General features: G+C 41.6%; 1 protein-coding gene across 1 annotated transcript; it reads left to right on the top strand.

The window, feature by feature from the left end:
- The first annotated feature begins 738 nt into the window (after nt 1-738).
- Nucleotides 739-14091, top strand: oplah (5-oxoprolinase, ATP-hydrolysing). The gene is made up of 28 exons (XM_069151589.1): nt 739-856; nt 1762-1962; nt 2567-2758; nt 3578-3692; nt 4488-4611; nt 5063-5258; nt 5472-5637; nt 5904-6042; nt 6514-6581; nt 7047-7222; nt 7324-7464; nt 7580-7692; nt 7830-8000; nt 8233-8370; nt 8666-8804; nt 9014-9126; nt 9437-9588; nt 9703-9863; nt 9976-10077; nt 10166-10340; nt 10790-10974; nt 11083-11229; nt 11385-11519; nt 11749-11898; nt 12033-12190; nt 12313-12473; nt 12602-12699; nt 13160-14091. The coding sequence occupies exons 2-28, from the start codon at nt 1792-1794 to the stop codon at nt 13310-13312; spliced, it is 3939 nt and encodes a 1312-aa protein (XP_069007690.1). The 5' UTR covers nt 739-856; nt 1762-1791; the 3' UTR covers nt 13313-14091.
- The last annotated feature ends 3810 nt before the right edge of the window (nt 14092-17901 follow it).

Raw genomic sequence — 17901 nt, 5'->3', positions numbered from 1 at the left:
AATGGAGTGCAGAGCCATAAATATTCGTTGGGGAAGGTTTTCCAAACATTCCTTGTGAAATATTACATAAACGTTCTCGGGGGAACGTTCCGCACAGTCCTCAAATGTTCCCGGGGAACATTCTGTACAGGGAATGTTCTGGGGGAACATTCCTTATGTAATGTTCCATAAATGTTCTCGGGGAATGTTCCACACAGAATGTTCTGCAAACGGTTGCAGCGTCAGCACATGATGACTTTTCCCTCTGAACTTCTCATTTAATTTCAATGAATGTGCAAATGATTTAATATCTCACCAAAAGAGGAAAAAGTCCAAAAACTAAAAAGGGATTTGTGTATCAGTTTTTTGTTTTTTTTTTAAATTTTATTATTATTATTATTATTATTCCTTTCCCAGTAATCATGTATCCTACTTTATGTTGCTGAATTTAAAGACAGTTAATGTTCTTGTCAGTCCATTTTGTGATGTTTTGTTGTTGTTTAACAATCGAAAAAAAACAAAAAAAAAAACCTGTTTTTCAGGAAGTGTGTGTTCTATCCGAGTAGATATTCCGTCCCACCCTTTGTACACACAGGTAGATGGTCCCACCTGACACAGCCACTTCACTATGAGCCCATTTAAACTCGGCGACTCTTCCAGACGGGGCCGCTCAGATTTCAGAGCGCGTGCTCGTTTGCAGGGGGCGGAGTCTAAACCTCAAGGCAGCTGCACCGTCCAAGAATCAGCCCCCCGTCTCTTCGACGTGTTTGCTGTCATAAGAGGCAGAGAGGGGAGGAGGATCAGACCAACGTCGGATTATCAAAGATTAACACTTTGCCAGTGCAGCAGGCAGCAGGCGGCGGCGGAGGACGAACAGGTGAGTAGATATGTCACCGGGGCTGTCAGTAGCAGGCATGCTTCAAAGACCACAACAAGCAAACGGTGGCTGAGCCGTGCAGGAGCTTTTTAGTGTTCCGTTTTAGGGTCATTTCGATTGCATTCAGGTCTGTGGATCTTTTTTTTTTTTTTTTTTTTTTTTTTTTTTTATTCGTCCACTGTCATAGCATGCCAAAAATAAATCCACTCCTGCAGAGCCCGGAGCGAGTTTATGGTGGTCTTCTCTTACTTTAGGGCGGCGTTTTGTCTTGTCAGTGGCATTCCTGCAGGGCTCCTCTGGGATTAGCACGCTCTCAAAACTACAAGTACATGCAGCAATTCTTTGTGGACAATTTCCATTGACTTCATTTTAAATTCACAGCTACACTGTGCTATACTGTGCAAAAAAAGAATCGGGTGACTACCTGATTCTTTTTGCACAGTAGCTTTTACATGTGGGGAATATATATATATAATATTAAAACCATGTTTAAACCTTCTTTTTTTAACGATGCAAACAACTACGTACGTAAATTGTGAGAAATTATTAATAGCAAATTAAAGTGTAAATGAGTTTTGTGGAGCTGAGATGCATCGGTAGTGTGGGGAGAGAGTGTATGAGGAGGGTGTGTTAATACAGCCAAATGTCAGCAGCTGGAGATGAAGTCTAGAAGAGAGAAAAGCAGCAGTGAGTTGAGGACTGGTGTGTGTTGTATACTATAAGCTTGGTTGCAGGGGTTTTGGAGCAGCAGACAAACAAGGTCTGATTTTATGAATGAAACCCCCCCCCCCCCCCCCCCCCCCCCCCCCCCGTCCTTTCCCACAGCTGTGTTACCTGTTCCCTTATCAACACAGTGTTATGGAGTGGATCTCTCTCTCACCTTCTCTGTCTCCTCTTCATAACAGACTCCGGCGCAGCACTTCTCTCTTTTCACTATGGCTGAGACTGAGGGGAAATTCGACTTTGCCATCGACCGAGGTGGCACCTTCACAGATGTGTTTGCCAGGCTGCCGGACGGTCGTGAGAGAGTCCTGAAACTGCTGTCCCGAGACCCCCAAAACTACAAAGACGCTCCCACTGAGGGGATCCGCAGAGTCTTGGAAGAGGTAACTTGAAAGGTGGACTGGTATATCACTCTTGTCTGCTTTACGATCTCATTTTGCAGACCAATTAAATGACTGAAGTGAGATGTGCAGACTGGAAACTTTATTGCATTAGAAAAATCAGTTGTTGACAAAGTTTTCCTTTGGGGACATAATTGGAGGTTGGAAAGTAAATTCCAATACATGTTTGCATTTTGCAAAATGTTTAAAGTCGCAATGAAATTGTATTGCAACTTAAATACTGTATCGGGATAATATATATTGTGAGGACTCTGGTGATTCCCACCCTTTCATTTGCAACAAATGGAAATTGTGCTCTTAAATTGGTAGGTAGCTTTTAAAACCGTGTGTAATTTTCAGATTGTAAAAGAGATTGTTGCTGAAAAGGAGCGAGAATGATCAGGAAATACTGTCTTAAAAAAAATAAAAAAAAGGCAAGACATGTGACTGTGCAGGCAGTCATGTGGTGGAAGATAAATGTTTGTTGCCGTGATCCAATGTAGTTCATTACTTTGAATTGAATATTGTGCAATAACACATTTACATCCCTACACTATCTGTATGAAGAGTACATTATAGATTCATATCTTTACGCGTTTGTTAACAGGAGACGGGACAGGTCTTTGCTCGTGATCAGCCTGTAGACACCTCTCTGATTGGCTGGATCAGAATGGGCACTACCGTGGCAACCAACGCCCTGCTGGAGAGAGAGGGAGAGAGGACGGCCCTCCTGGTCACCAAGGGCTTCAAGGACTTGCTGCACATTGGCACACAGGCCAGGCCAAAGCTGTTCGATTTGGTCAGTAATACCTTCTTTTTTTTTGTAACTGTGATTTAGTGCTTGACTTTGAACAGTGAGCTTTTCAAACCACTTGGCCACGTCATTTAAAAAGGTCATCATTATAATGTATTTTTGACTACACTGTAGATGAGTAATCTGGATGCAGGGCTAAACAAGGTTTAGTTATTATCTTGGGTTTCAGAGACTGGTGGCAGGTCTTGGAGTTTGCCCCCAGACTAGTTGTACCATTAAAGGTTTAAGAGGACACTGATGCTCTTTTACAGAACCATTATAGATTATGTTAAAAAGTTTAAAATAGGACCTGTAGATTATTCTGATGAATGGAGCTCATATTAAGTGCCATTCACATAATCTAGTAGCTTCACAAGATTTGAACCCACAAAGTTGTGTACTTTTTGGTTATTAACCATCAAAACTAGGAGAACACACCAAAAAAAAAACTATAAGAAAAAAAACAAATATCAAATTGCTCTTAAGCTCCTCTATAGTTGTTGCACCACAGCAACTTCATCTGGATATCATACACATGCAGGTTTACCTGATCACTGCTTCAGTTACACCCATGTTCACCTAGTTTAAACGGACCTCCAGTATACATGCTGTGTTCAATCTTATCCGTTTATCACTGGAATGTACTGTTGGGTCAGATGTCTCCTTTGTTTGTACACCTGCTTTGAATTCACATGAGGTGTCTGTCTGTCTGCCTGCCTGCCTGCCTGCCTGCCTGCCTGCCTGCCTGCCTGCCTGCCTGTCTGTCTGTCTGTCTGTCTGTCTGTCTATCTGTCTATCTGTCTATCTATCTGTAATGTGTAATAGGAGGTTGCCGTGCCTGATGTGCTGTATGAGGAGGTAATAGAGGTGGATGAGCGAGTCGTCCTCAGGCAAGACGGCTGCCAGCTGCCCAGGAAAGATGCCAAACGCACAGTCACAGGTGTGAAGCACAACTGTGGATTCTTCTTTGTTTTCTTTCATGTTGCCTCACGTTTGGTCATTATCTAAAATGAGTCACAAACCTGCCCACTGTTAATTTCTTATTGTTGCTACTCTGTCTGATATTTCCTGTCATTCTTTGAATCAATTTAGTTTATTTTTGAGTGTTTTAAAGTGAAAATCAAAACGCATTGCTCCTTTAAACATCAGCATGTTACTATTGTCATTGTGAGCACGTCAGCCTGTAACTGAAAATATCAGCTATGCCTCACAGAGCTTATGGTGGCTGTGGAGCTTGTGTAGTCTGTTAATATATAACTTAGATTCATGTTTTTTTTAAACCTGTCATTCATCTTACTTCAGTCACGTGAAAAAGAACAAAAGATAACAGCCACAATACAGCACCTTTGTGCGGCTCCAAGTTTTGTTTTATTGCTTGTGCTTACTCGTGCATAACTACACATTTTGTTTGGATGATTTGCACACATAAAGCATATTTTTTCTGAAGATAAAAAGAGCATTTGCTTTTTTTGTACACTGAAAACTTATCTTTTTAAACTTTTTCTCTCTCTCTTGAACCACCTGTTTTTCTCCTTCATTCTTTTTCTGTTCTTAACTCTTCATTTATTTGTCGGTAGTGATGGAAACAGTAAAAGAAATATTCTGTATTTTTCAGTTGTAAATGCAGGATTTTAAACTCTGCTGGCACGCACATAATACTCTGGATCAGAGCATTGCCTGAATGCACAACATCATTTGAAATAATCCTGATTATCTGTTTTGTGTTGTTTCTCAGGCAGTACAGGCGATTCTCTTGACGTGTGGAGAGAACTAGATCTGGAGCAAGTGGAAAAAGACCTCAAAGGAGTTTTGTCCCGCGGTATCACCAGTTTGGCCGTCCTGCTGCTGCACTCTTACACGTCAGTAGTACAAATTGTTCCATATTTACTTCATATCCTAATCTGATCTCTCTTTCCAATATTTTACTTCCCTTTCCAGGTGATCTCTCGCACTTCTCTTAATTTCTAACTTACTATTTAGTTGTCATCTGATACTTAATTATATAATTCCCACTCTTTTATCTCCCAGTCTCTGTGGGAGTAGCGGTATGTACACTGTAACTGTCAGTGGTGTGTGCTGTCCAACAGCCTGTTTCTATTACACATGTAACCCACATGGGTTACTGGGTGGAAGTTCGTGTTTTTTTTCATCCTCCCCTCCTTCAGTTGGAGTCAACCCACATTTCTTCTTTCCAATAGGAAGGAGGCAGTTTGAAGGCAAACACAATATATTGAAGAGCAATGGTGATATTGCATAAGAGCTTAATGTTTGACTTGCAATCCAGGTTCACCTCAGTTGTCTCTCCCTCAGTTGGTCCGATCATGAGAAAGCGGTGGGCTCTCTGGCACGTCGCCTGGGCTTCACCCAGGTGTCTCTGTCCAGTGAGGTCATGCCGATGGTGCGGGCCGTCCCGCGGGGCTATACAGTCTGCGCCGACGCCTACCTAACACCCAAAATTCGTCAGTATTTAAAAGGCTTCACCTCTGGCTTCAAGGGTGGCCTGAAGGTTTGTTCTGTGTTTGTCTCACACCAGTATAATGTGTTTTTTTTTTTGTTGATATAAACTGGCACATTATGGAGGTACAAATTCATATAAATAATAATTGAATCATTACCATCTTTCGAAAACGATAGCATGTTACCTAAATTTAAATTTAGTGGTGGCCACACTTTAAAACCAATCTTAGGACCTCATTCTCTTGTTGCCATGTATCCTCAGGATGTGGACGTCTTGTTCATGCAGTCAGATGGAGGTCTGACTCCCATGGAGCAGTTCTGCGGGTCACGGGCCGTTCTGTCCGGCCCAGCGGGGGGCGTGGTGGGATACGCCATCACCTCTTACAGCCAGATGGAGAAAAAACCTGTGATTGGCTTTGACATGGGAGGTGAGTGTGTGTCTGTGAGGGAGGGGTGGCGTGACAATACTATTAGTTCTCGAAATTTAGCACCTTCTAGTTTCTGTTTTTGAATCTTTTTCTGCACAATCTTGGTATATTTTATTTATTTTCTACTGACAATTTTAGGATTTCTTGTTTCTAAGTGCCAGAAATAGTTTTGAGTGTTGCACAGAATGTGATTCTTTTTCTGTGATTCTTTTGTGTCCAGCTTTTCACGCTTCTTGTCCTCCTGACTCCCTCCGTTTTCCCTCCAGGAACTTCCACTGATGTGAGTCGATATGCAGGCCAGTATGAGCACGTGTTTGAGGCTGCCACGGCTGGAGTCACGCTGCAAGCACCTCAGCTGGACATCAACACTGTGGCTGCAGGAGGAGGATCCCGACTCTTTTTCAGGTCAGTTTGCACCAGCAGTGTATCTGACTGCTGAATTAATTCCATATTTTTAGGGGTGTGGAAGGGATCTTCATTGAATCCATCTTATTTTGCTGTTTATTGGGTGTCATCAAAGGAAACATGAACAGAAACTACATAATCTCACTACATAATTTATGCATACATTTTATTTCCAGTAGAAGATTAACTGAGTGAGTCGCTTAAAATGCCTGGACTGTAAAGTATTACAAGCAATGAAATACCTGGCAAATATGTAGCTTGTCAGAATTAGCAAAGTACAAAGCTTGTGATAATGTGATTGTAATCTGGCCATGTCTGACACAAATCTTTTATAGTTATAAAAGTCATAAAATAGGTAGTGTCATGTACTCTCACATCCATGATGCTTTTTCCACTTCTCTAAATTTGCTGTTTGATGCTCTCTCTCCTTTTTCTACACTTCTTTTCTTCTTTTTTTTCCTTCCTTACCAGATCTGGGATGTTTGTAGTTGGACCAGAGTCTGCCGGTGCACATCCAGGACCAGCCTGTTACAGAAAAGGTAACAGACTTTGTGTTTCCTCCACCATTTTTAGCTTCTCTGTTTTTTTTATTCTTACTATTTTCACCCTCCATGCTGTCAGACAAAAACCCACAGACAGAGCTGGGATTTGTGTGTTCTCCTGTCCTGTTGCCTACTTTTGGTTGATAATCCGATTTATGTGCACAGAGGATAGAAATAGGCACAAATCCACGTTTCAGATGATGTAACTCAAACTGACCTTGTAGTTCTCAGTTGGGAGTGTAATGTACACTAACGAAAATAAATTTGAGCTTGACTCCATTATTCTTTGTTGATGTTCCCTGTTTGAGAGTTTGGGAGCAGTTAGCTGCATTTTATATTACCTGATCTCTGGTGCCTTTATCACAGAATTATGTGAAATCTGAAAGTGTTGCAAAAGCAGCCTTTAAAACTTACATACTCAGAAAACATAATGATATCTGATTGCCTGTGGGGTTGTGCTAGGTGGCCCTCTGACTGTGACCGATGCAAACTTAGCCCTGGGTCGCCTCCTCCCATCCTTCTTTCCAAAGATCTTTGGGCCTGGAGAGAATGAAGCACTGTCCTTGGAGGAGACCACCAAGCATTTCCGTCATCTCACCGAGGAGATCAACCTCTTCCTGTCCTCTAACCAATCACAGGCATGAATATTTACTGAACTACTTTCACGTTCACATTTTCTTGATAAATCTGTCGGTGAGTAATGTTGAGGCTAAAGTATTTTTTATGTTTTCATTTGAAGGTTGGTGCAAATGGGGCCAACCAGTCACACACCACCATGCTGCCTAACAGCCAATCAGAGATGACTATGGAGGAGGTTGCTATGGGATTCATTCGTGTTGCAAATGAGGCCATGTGCCGACCAATCAGAGCTCTGACACAGGTATTTGGGCTTTTGAAGTCTTGGTTTCAAACGGTGTGTCTGGTTTCTTGTCTACATTTAAAATTGTATTGTTTTCCTCTCTCCCGCTCCTCCCCCACCTCTATCTCCCACACAGGCCAAGGGCCATGATACATCTCAACATGTGTTGGCATGTTTCGGGGGTGCAGGTGGTCAACATGCCTGTGCTATTGCCCGAGCCCTGGGGATGAAGACTGTCTTTATACATAAGTAAGGTTGACACATTGTGTTTCTGTGGGTGTGTTTGTGAGAGTTATGGGTGAAGAAGGAAAAATTTGAAAAAAATTCCATGTTACTTACAATGGTGCAGCAAAGTGAGTGTGTGTCTGTCTGTGTGTGTTTTGTAGGTACAGTGGCGTGCTGTCGGCCTATGGTCTGGCTCTAGCAGATGTTGTGGAGGAGGTGCAGGAGCCGTGCTCGCTGCAGTATGAGCAGCACTCTTTCAGTGAGCTCAACCGAAGGGTGGAGCAGCTCTCCAAACGCTGCCACAAAACACTCTGTGCCCGTGGCTTCACCAGGTCAGAAAACAACACCGCACCACATGGGGATGACCTCGTGCCTCTCTTGGAGTCTTAATCAACTGTAAAAGACACTATGGAGGAGTCCCTCTTAATGATAAGAAAAATGGTTAAAGTCCTGTTGAAAGACGTGCATTTAACAAATAATGACATGTTGTTTGAATAATCTTGTTAGTAGACTTTGTCATAAGCTCCCAAACTAAGGCCAACTTGCGTTTCTCATTCTCTTCAGTGGTCAGATAACCACTGAGGTTTTCCTCCACCTGCGTTACGAGGGGACCGACTGCGCTCTCATGGTTACCGCTGCCGGGTACCCCAGCAACGACCAGTCCTGTCGAGCTGGCGACTTCCGCGCTGCCTTCACCAAACGGTTTGCACTTATTCATTTAATAATGTGTTCATTTTTTTGTTGTTGTTCTGAGCTACTGGCTGCAGCATGTGTTCACTCACGAGTAGATAAATCATCACTGTTTACACATCTGCTCACATTATGTCAGCAAACACACCATCAGGTCAATCATTAGTCATTTTCATAGGCGATTACCTTATTAAATTTTGGAGCTGTCATCTCCTTATAGTATTTGCAGTTTCTTATGTTCACGCTAACATTTCTCACTCTACATTTCTTACTGTTACACGTCTTCTGTTTTTTTTCCTCTTTTTAGTTATCTGAAGGAGTTTGGATTCACCATACCAGAGAGACCCATCATGGTGGATGACATCAGAGTGAGGGGTTGTGGGAAATCTGGTATTAAATCAGTGTTTAAAACAAAGATGGCGCCCAGACAGGCAAAACCTGTCACGGTAAATGGAGTCACTTACAGAACACACTACTGTCCATATTATACACACATGAACAAATACACTGTTCTTCTTCAAGCAGGAAATGTTAGCAAATATTGTGTTCTGCCATTGAAACATTTCTGTTTTAATTCATTAGTGAAATTTAATGCAATTTGTGGGCATGAGCACAAATATTTTATGTAATTTTTTATCTCTGCTTTTCTCTGTAGATGAACAAGTGCTACTTTGAGGGTGGTTACCTCGACACCGGTGTGTATCTATGGGAGGAACTGCCGTGTGGTCACAGCATCCAAGGACCAGCCATCATCATTGATAAAAACAGGCAACCATTCTCCTCTTTCTGTTGTTAATAGCTTTCAAGTTATTGGTGAATGAATTATTTTTGTCATTTATAATATGTCGTCTTCTGAATTTATTTTAATGCCTGTTTTCAGGACATTAAACGTTAAATATGATCAAATTATGCCTTTGAATTACAACCTCTGTATTTTTGTTTACTACTTTACTTCCATAGATACGCGGACACATACTTGGATACTTCCATTATCTTTTCACTTTTTTTGGGTTGAGTCTGAAGTGACCTAAATGTCTGCTTAAAATCGTTTATATTTTTCCTCTCTTTCCTCCATCAGCACCATCCTGGTGGAGCCCTGCTGTGTGGCCAGTCTGACAGAAGGGGGCGACGTTTGCATGAGTGTGGGCTCAGACCCTCACTGCGCTGTTGGCACTGAGCTCAACACTGTGCAGCTCTCCATCTTCTCACACCGCTTCATGAGTATAGCAGGTATGCCAACACAGAAAAAGGGTATTAAAAGGAGACAATGAGGAGGAAGTGATTGTTGGAGTGTTAACTTCCTCTTTGCTTGTTTGGGCTTATTATGTCCTTCTTCCTCTACAGAGCAGATGGGCAGAGTTCTCCAAAGAACCTCCATCTCCACAAACATTAAGGAGCGTCTGGACTTCTCCTGTGCCGTGTTTGGACCGGATGGAGGTCTGGTGTCGAATGCGCCCCACATCCCTGTCCACCTGGGGGCCATGCAAGAGACCGTGCAGTACCAGGTGAGGTATACTCTAGCTTTGTGTGTTTCTGAGCTCAGTCATATAGCTGAAGATAAAGCCCATTCAGACAAAGTGATTAAAAAGGATGTTTTGTTTCCTCCTCTCTGTGCAGATCAGATCGCTGGGGAACGAGCTGAAAGAAGGGGATGTGATTCTGAGTAACCACCCATGTGCTGGAGGCAGCCATCTCCCAGACCTCACAGTCATCACACCGGTGAGTCTCTTTCAACATCACTCCTTTCTGTTTCTTACGTACTGCTCCTTTCCTCACTGCCTTCTTTTCACCTTTTTGTCATCCCCAGGTGTTTAGAAAAGGAGTGAGCAGTCCTGTGTTCTTTGTAGCCAGCAGGGGGCACCATGCTGACATCGGCGGCATCACGCCAGGCTCCATGCCCCCCCACTCCACCTCCCTTCAGCAGGAGGGCGCAGTCTTCACTTCCTTTAAGCTCGTCACTAAGGGGGTCTTCCAGGAAGAAGGTAAGAGAGGAGATGAGCCAGGGCTGAATGTGAGAGACTGATGAAAGGAGGAAGCTGATAAAATGCAGAACTGACTCTTGTCAGCAGGTCTAGATAAGGAGTCATTTTTAGTGACGTCAAGGAACTTACAGCATTAAAGATGCAGAAAAAAAAAATGCATGAATTGGTTATTTTGTGGTTGCTAGGAGAACAAATGCGGGAATAAAATGGGCATTAATACTGTGAAATAGATGTTAATTGACCATCTTGCATTAAAAACTGACACATTTTAGACTGTCCTTAAACATATCATCAGTCTTCAAAGTAGCCTCAAAAAGGAACTGAATGCTCATTGTTGTCATATTCAACATTCACATTAGTTTATTTACAATAACTTCCCTTCATGGTTTCCTGTTTACCTTTTTACCACTGGATTCCTCTCTTGCTTCTTCCCCCTCTCTCCATATCAGCTGTAACTGAAGCTCTGATGGCTCCAGCCCAATACCCAGACTGCTCTGGGACTCGTAATCTCCATGACAACCTGTCAGACCTGCGGGCTCAGGTGGCAGCCAATCAGAGAGGCAGCCATCTGGTGGGAGAGTTAATTGACAGCTACGGGCTCGCTGTAGTTCAGGCCTACATGGGATACATCCAGGTAACCGTGCCTACAAGTGCACAATTATAAAAGCAAAAAAAAAAAAATGTTTTAACTAGTGTTCGTAAGAAATGATTTGGAGTTTTAAAGAGCCTCTGTGTGTTTCAGAGTAATGCAGAGCTGGCAGTGAGGGACATGCTGAGAGACTTTGCACGTCGTCGACGGCAACAGACTGGCTCTTTGGAGGTGGAGTCGGAGGATTTCATGGATGATGGGACGACAATCAGGCTGCGGGTCCAGATTAATGAAGAAGAGGTGAGCAGGGAGAATCTCCTCAGAGTAATCCGAACACTTCATCTTCCACAATTTATTGATCAGTTAAATATCCGGGATATAAACCACTACAGACTTGTATGAACAATAGTTACAACTTAGTGTGCAATTAAATGTATAAACCTTCATCATTACAGGGCAGTGCGGTGTTTGACTTCACGGGGACGGGAACAGAAGTGTGGGGGAACTGCAATGCTCCACGAGCCATCACCTTCTCTGCTCTCATCTATTGCCTGCGCTGCATGGTGGGACAGGACATTCCCCTCAATCAGGTAAAACATTTTTTTTATTCTAGCAGCTCCTGGGTGACTTTAAATCACTGTTATGGTTTGGTTGTGTGCGTTTTGGAGACATGTTCAGTCAGTTTGGGACAAGCACAGTCTAAATCTGAAACATATTCCGTATTACCTGCGCAGTAAAAATCTGTGACCACTGTTTGTTTTTATATATATATATATATAGTTTTAAATTGTTTATTTGTTTCCTTTTTTTCACATTCAGGGTTGTCTCGCACCGATCAAAGTCATCATCCCACCTGGCTCGATCCTCCAGCCTTCCCAGAATGCAGCTGTGGTTGGAGGAAACGTGCTGACGTCCCAGAGAGTGGTTGATGTTATTTTTAGAGCGTTTGAGGTGTGCTCTGCTTCACAGGTGAGAGGATTTTTTTTTTTCTCATACCAATTTTATTAAGGAATACACTACGTTAATTTGTGCAGCAAGTGTTTAAACTGACTGACCAAACCTCTCTGTTTTTGTTGGCTCCTTATTTATCCTCCTTCCATCAGGGCTGCATGAACAACATTTCGTTTGGCAGTGAGAAGGTCGGCTATTACGAGACTGTTGCCGGGGGAGCTGGGGCGGGGCCAGGCTGGAATGGGCGGAGTGGAGTCCACAGTCACATGACCAACACCCGCATCACGGACCCAGAGATTCTGGAGAAGAGGTGGGACATGAGTCCAAATCTCTGCTGAAGAAATTGAAGGTCTCGGTGAATTGTGTCCAGTAATAATGAATGTTTTTAATGTCACCACACTGATTAGTTGCTGCTGTCCATCTGGTGTTCAGGTACCCAGTGATTTTAGAGCAGTTCTCTCTGCGGCCCGCCTCAGGAGGTGCAGGGAAATACTGCGGTGGAGACGGTGTGATTCGTAAACTTCTGTTCAGGAATAAGGTTGTTCTGTCTGTGCTGACAGAGAGGCGATCCACCCGCCCCTATGGCCTCCAGGGTAATTTTTCACTGCCTGAACTTGACTTCAGAAGTACATTCTTATGTTGTTTTTCCCCTCTCTAAATAAATAGAGGTTATTCGTTGGATTCTGTTTTAGTGACTCGTATTGCTCTCTCTGATGGTCAGGGGGTGATGATGGTGCTGCGGGGCTGAACTTGCTCCACAGAGCGGACGGCCGAGTCCTCAACCTGGGAGCCAAGACCAGCGTCAGCCTCCAGCCAGGGGTAAGACTGCATGTTGTGCATGTGTGATCTGTGATGGCACTACAAATTCTAATCTGGTCAACTTTTCATGAATTTTATTAGAAAATGTGTGTCAACCTATTTACTTCAAAACTTTTCAATCAAAATTCTGCCGGTAAATCAAACTGTAAAAATGACCAGTGATTTCAGATAATAAACTTTATGATTATTTCTGCAATCACGAAAATAATGCCCTATGTCTTGTTAAATTAGACAAACAAGAAAATGTTTGTAAACTGGCCTGAAAATAATTTTCTTAAATTTATATTTTTCATATATGATCTTTATTCTTTAAATGAGATTATTCACTATGGAAGTAATCATAATAGATATTAGTCAATATGTATTACATAGCTGGTTTCAAAATGGCTAACTCGCTGTTTACAAACAGATCATTTGTCTCAGCTTAATCCACTCTTTGTCTGCGTTTCTCCCCCTACAGGACATGTTCTGTCTCTACACCCCGGGGGGAGGTGGATATGGAAGAGAAGACAATGTTATCAGCAGACCTCAGACCAAGCGAAGGCGCTTGAATGAGACATTCACTGAGAGGGGTAGCGTCTTCGAATACCGAATGGCACAGGAGGGAGTATGAAAAAAGAAAAGAGAGTTCACAGATGGCAGGTGAGAGGTAGGAAACGGGGGAAATTATAGGAACACAGGCTGAGGAACAAATGGAAAACACCATGGGAGGCTCTGAGATTCTTAAATATGACTGAAGGAAAAACTATTTCATCTCTAAAAAAATCTTTCTTGATCTAAAAATCAAGAAAGCACAGATTAAAGTTAGAAGGGAAAAACAGTTGAAGCCTAAATGTAAGCTAGCAACTTTTGAAGTTTTTACCTATACCAGCAGCTGTTATCAAAGTAATTATACTGTTTTGCTGCGTCAAAACAGGCATTAAAAAGACGTAACCTACATAAATATTACATATGTATCAGAAATGATCCTAAGAGTCACAGGCAGATTCATTAGTAATAGCTCACACTAAAAATGTCCACACCAAACAAAATATGGCATCAAAACACTTCTGTAATTAACACATAAATTAAATAAGTTAAGTACATAAGCTACATAAGTTAGATTTAATATTCCACTTATTATGAACTCTGACTAAGATTTCTTTGATAATGTATTATCTGGTGTATATTTTCAAGAACTAGTATTTGATCGACCGCAAATTTGCTCTTTCAGGAAATACAGTGTGTTTTTTAGTTCTTTACACGTCTCGAGATGAAGCCAGTCATATGAAGCAACTGCTAATCTGTTTTAACTGAACAACCACTTATCTAATGCCACAACTTCATGATGTGGTTTCTTGTTCTTCTGTTATTTTAACAGGAAAAACAAATAAACCCCATTTCTACTAATGAGATGGTCCCTATTTTGTCTGCTTTCATAGAAAATAGTAAATTTGCCTGTCATTTTTTTTTTGAGTGTGGGACAGAAGGGACAATCTGTGAAGACAGTACATACAGTGGTGTGAAAAAGTGTTTGTCCCCTTCCTGATTTCCAATTTGTTTTGCATGTCTGTCACACTTAAATGTTTCAGATCATCAAACAAATTTAAATATTAGTCAAAGATAACACAAGTAAACACAAAATGCAGTTTTTAAATGAAGGTTTTTATTATTAAGGGAGAAAAAAAAATCCAAACCCACATGGTCCTGTGTGAAAAAGTGTTTTCCCCCTCCTGTTAAAACAACTTAACTGTGGTTTATCACACCTGAGTTCAATTTCTCTAGCCACACCCAGGCCTGATTACTGCCACACCTGTTCTCAATCAAGAAATCACTTAAATAGGACCTGCCTGACAAAGTGAAGTAGACCAAAAGATCCTCGAAAGATAGACATCATGCCGAGATCCAAAGAAATTCAGGAACAAATGGGAAAGAAAGTAATTGAGATCTATCAGTCTGGAAAAGGTTACAAAGCCATTTCTAAAGCTTTGGGACTCCAGCGAACCACAGTTATCCACAAATTATCCACATTATCCACAAATGGAGAAAATATGGAACAGTAGTGAACCTTCCCAGGAGTGGCCGGCTGACCAAAATTACCCCAAGAGCGCAGCGACGACTCATCCGAGAGGTCACAAAAGACCCCACAACAACATCCAAAGAACTGCAGGCCTCACTTGCCTCAGTTAAGGTCAGTGTTCACGACTCCACCATAAGAAAGAGACTGGGCAAAAATGGCCTGCATGGCAGAGTTCCAAGACGAAAACCACCGCTGAGCAAAAAGAACATTAAGGCTCGTCTCATTTTTGTCAGAAAACATCTTGATCTTTTGGGAAAATACTCTGGACTGACGAGACAAAAGTTGAACTTTTTGGAAGGTGTGTGTCCCATTACATCTGGCGTAAAAGTAACACCGCATTTCAGAAAAAGAACATCATACCAACAGTAAAATATGGTGGTGATAGTGTGACGGTCTGGGGCTGTTTTGCTGCTTCAGGACCTGGAAGACTTGCTGTGATAAATGGAACCATGAATTCTACTGTCTACCAAAAAATCCTGAAGGAGAATGTCCGGCCATCTGTTCGTGACCTCAAGCTGAAGCCAACTTGGGTTCTGCAGCAGGACAATGATCCAAAACACACCAGCAAGTCCACCTCTGAATGGCTGAAGAAAAACAAAATGAAGACTTTGGAGTGGCCTAGTCAAAGTCCTGACCTGAATCCTATTGAGATGCTGTGGCATGACCTTTAAAAAGGCGGTTCGTGCTGGAAAACCCTCCAATGTGGCTGAATTACAACTCTGCAAAGATGAGTCGGCCAAAATTCCTCCACAGCGCTGTAAAAGACTCATTGCAAGTTATCACAGACGCTTGATTGCAGTTGCTGCTAAGGGTGGCCCAACCAGTTATTAGGTTTAGGGGCCAAACACTTTTTCACACAGGGCCATGTGGGTTTGGATTTTTTTGTTTTCTCCCTTTTAAAAAAACCTTCATTTAAAATCTGCATTTTGTGTTTACTTGTTATCTTTGAGATTATCAAACAAATTTAAATATTAGTCAAATATGCAAAAAGAAATCAGCAAGAGGGCAAACACTTTTCACACCACTGTAGATCTGTAGATGGTTTGTAAATGCAGTGAATAGGTGATTTACAAGGAAATTTACACATCCCAACACATTCGTGTATAGCAGGTCACCACACCCACGATTGTTGTGTGTGTTTAGGGGGAGGGGGTGGAGTGGGGGCACGTCCCTGTTCTGAGTGGTGTCCCCTCCTCCCGTCTTCGGAGCAAAGGGAGTGCAGGCATGCATAGGCAGCAGATTCAGAGATAGTGGTCACAGCAGGAGGCCGACGGCTGCTGGACTGTTGATGTAAATCAGCTGTGTGGGTGTGTGCTGGGCACTAATACAGAGGCTATGGACTGTGGATCAAAGATAGTTTCCCTGTTTAAATAAAGAAGATCCTGTTTATGGATCACAATTCCTGTGATAAAACCATCTATTATTGTGAAAAGATTTGCGACTCACCCCCCTGCTGCTACGTGGAATGATCTCTTGGCCTATTTGATTCACCAGCTAATCATCGGCTTTAGACTTTGGGAGCTGTGCTCTTTGTAGGGGAGTGTAAGGCTCCGTTTGAACAGAAAACGAGCATCAGTGAAGAGAGACTATATTCATAAATTATCCAGTTAATTGGGCTGCTTTGAAAAAGCTGAAATGTCAACCGTTGCATTACCAAATCTGTCTGAAAACAGAAAAGCAACCACACAATATTTTGTGTTCATGACTAATAGTCCTAACCCGTCCAGTGGCTTTTTAGGGAAACCTAGACTGGGTAACAATGGAGCAAAGAGTTAAGTTGTTAAATAAGCAAATACAAAATGTATCTCAAAGTGCAAATACAGGATGTAAAGTAAAATTTTGGAGCTAGGCAGTAGTTTAGGTAAACGAGATGTTCTTATGTAAAAGAAAAAAAAGAAAGCAATACATTAAATTAAGTACTTTCTAAATTTTTAATTTACTTTATACTTACACTTTTAGATTTGCTAGTTACTTTACAGATTTTACCTAAAAACCCTAAGATGAACGAATGAAAAAGAACACATTGTAGATTACACTACACGGCAAAATATAGATTTGTCAAAAATGAGCGCCACCTTTTCCAACAGTAAAATTCTACTCGCGCATTGATTTAATGTAATTTATGAAATAAATAAAGTTATTTTAATTTAGTTCTTTATATATTAGGCACCAAATGACTACAGAGCCCAGATCATGATTAATAAGGTAGACCATTTAGGAGTTTTTACATTATATTGTAAGTTTCTCTGTCTCTTCTGATGTAACTGCTTCAGCTCTTCTTCCTATTTGGCTGCCATGAGTTTGAACTTTTTATTTATCAAAATAAAAAATGTTACCCAGACTGCAAAGCACTTAAATAAGTCTTAAATTATAAAATGACAGAAATATGGTCAGTTTTTTTTTTTTTTTGACAGAGCAAAGATTCTTAGAAGACAATGGTCCGGATCTAAACTGCCCACATAAAAGAGTGGCAGCATGTTAGTTAAACTGTGCTCAGACGCTAGAGAAATTAGTTTTAAAGACAGAAGATCAAGCAAATGAACCAGTCAGGTCCAAACAAACTAAGCTACAACGTAAGACTAGAGAATACAATAGAATCCGTCACGTACATGTGAAGTTGTTAAAGATGATTTTGCAATTGCGACTTACTTAATTGCCACATACAACACTGAGCAGCACCGTTTAAATCAACAGCATTTTATTACAAACATGGTTAAACTACATAACTTTCTTTGGATACTTCAGCTTCTGAGTTGACTTATTTCAAGTCAGTACACAAATCTTTAAGAACACAGGAAAATGAAAAAACATGGTCATAGGTAGAGACATTCATTAACAAGTTCCTTTGGAAGAAGATCATAATGAAGCATTAAATTAGTGCAAATAACCACGAGTGCAAAGTCAATCCTGGTAAATCGTCTCCAGTGTCCTGAGAAGCTGTTAACTTCTCAGACACACAGAGAATCATGCATACTGGTGCGCAGATGGAAGAAAAGTGAGCTGAGGTGTTGGACAGTGTGTGGGATTATTCAGTTTTCTCTCCAGTTAAGAGTAACAGAAAACATTAAGTAAAGAAGGCCAATAAGAGTATCCCTAAGACCAACGCAAACAGCCCAGACTTTCTGAAATTTAAGACAATAAAA

Source organism: Embiotoca jacksoni, unplaced genomic scaffold (genome assembly GCF_022577435.1).
Source record: "Embiotoca jacksoni isolate LCO1_2020_lvr unplaced genomic scaffold, fEmbJac1.0.p SCAF_17, whole genome shotgun sequence".
NCBI classification, from domain to species: domain Eukaryota; kingdom Metazoa; phylum Chordata; class Actinopteri; family Embiotocidae; genus Embiotoca; species Embiotoca jacksoni.
Note: the sequence above shows the minus strand (reverse complement) of the source record. Positions and strands in the feature narration are given on the sequence as shown.

What these genes read in the sequence shown, in the direction of transcription:
- oplah (XM_069151589.1), top strand. Translation starts at nt 1,792, where the DNA reads ATGGCTGAGACTGAGGGGAAATTCGACTTTGCCATCGACCGAGGTGGC. An exon ending in GGGGGTCTTCCAGGAAGAAG is followed by an intron (nt 10,341 to 10,789) that starts GTAAGAGAGGAG and finishes TCTCCATATCAG; the next exon opens with CTGTAACTGAAGCTCTGATG. An exon ending in CCTACATGGGATACATCCAG is followed by an intron (nt 10,975 to 11,082) that starts GTAACCGTGCCT and finishes TGTGTGTTTCAG; the next exon opens with AGTAATGCAGAGCTGGCAGT.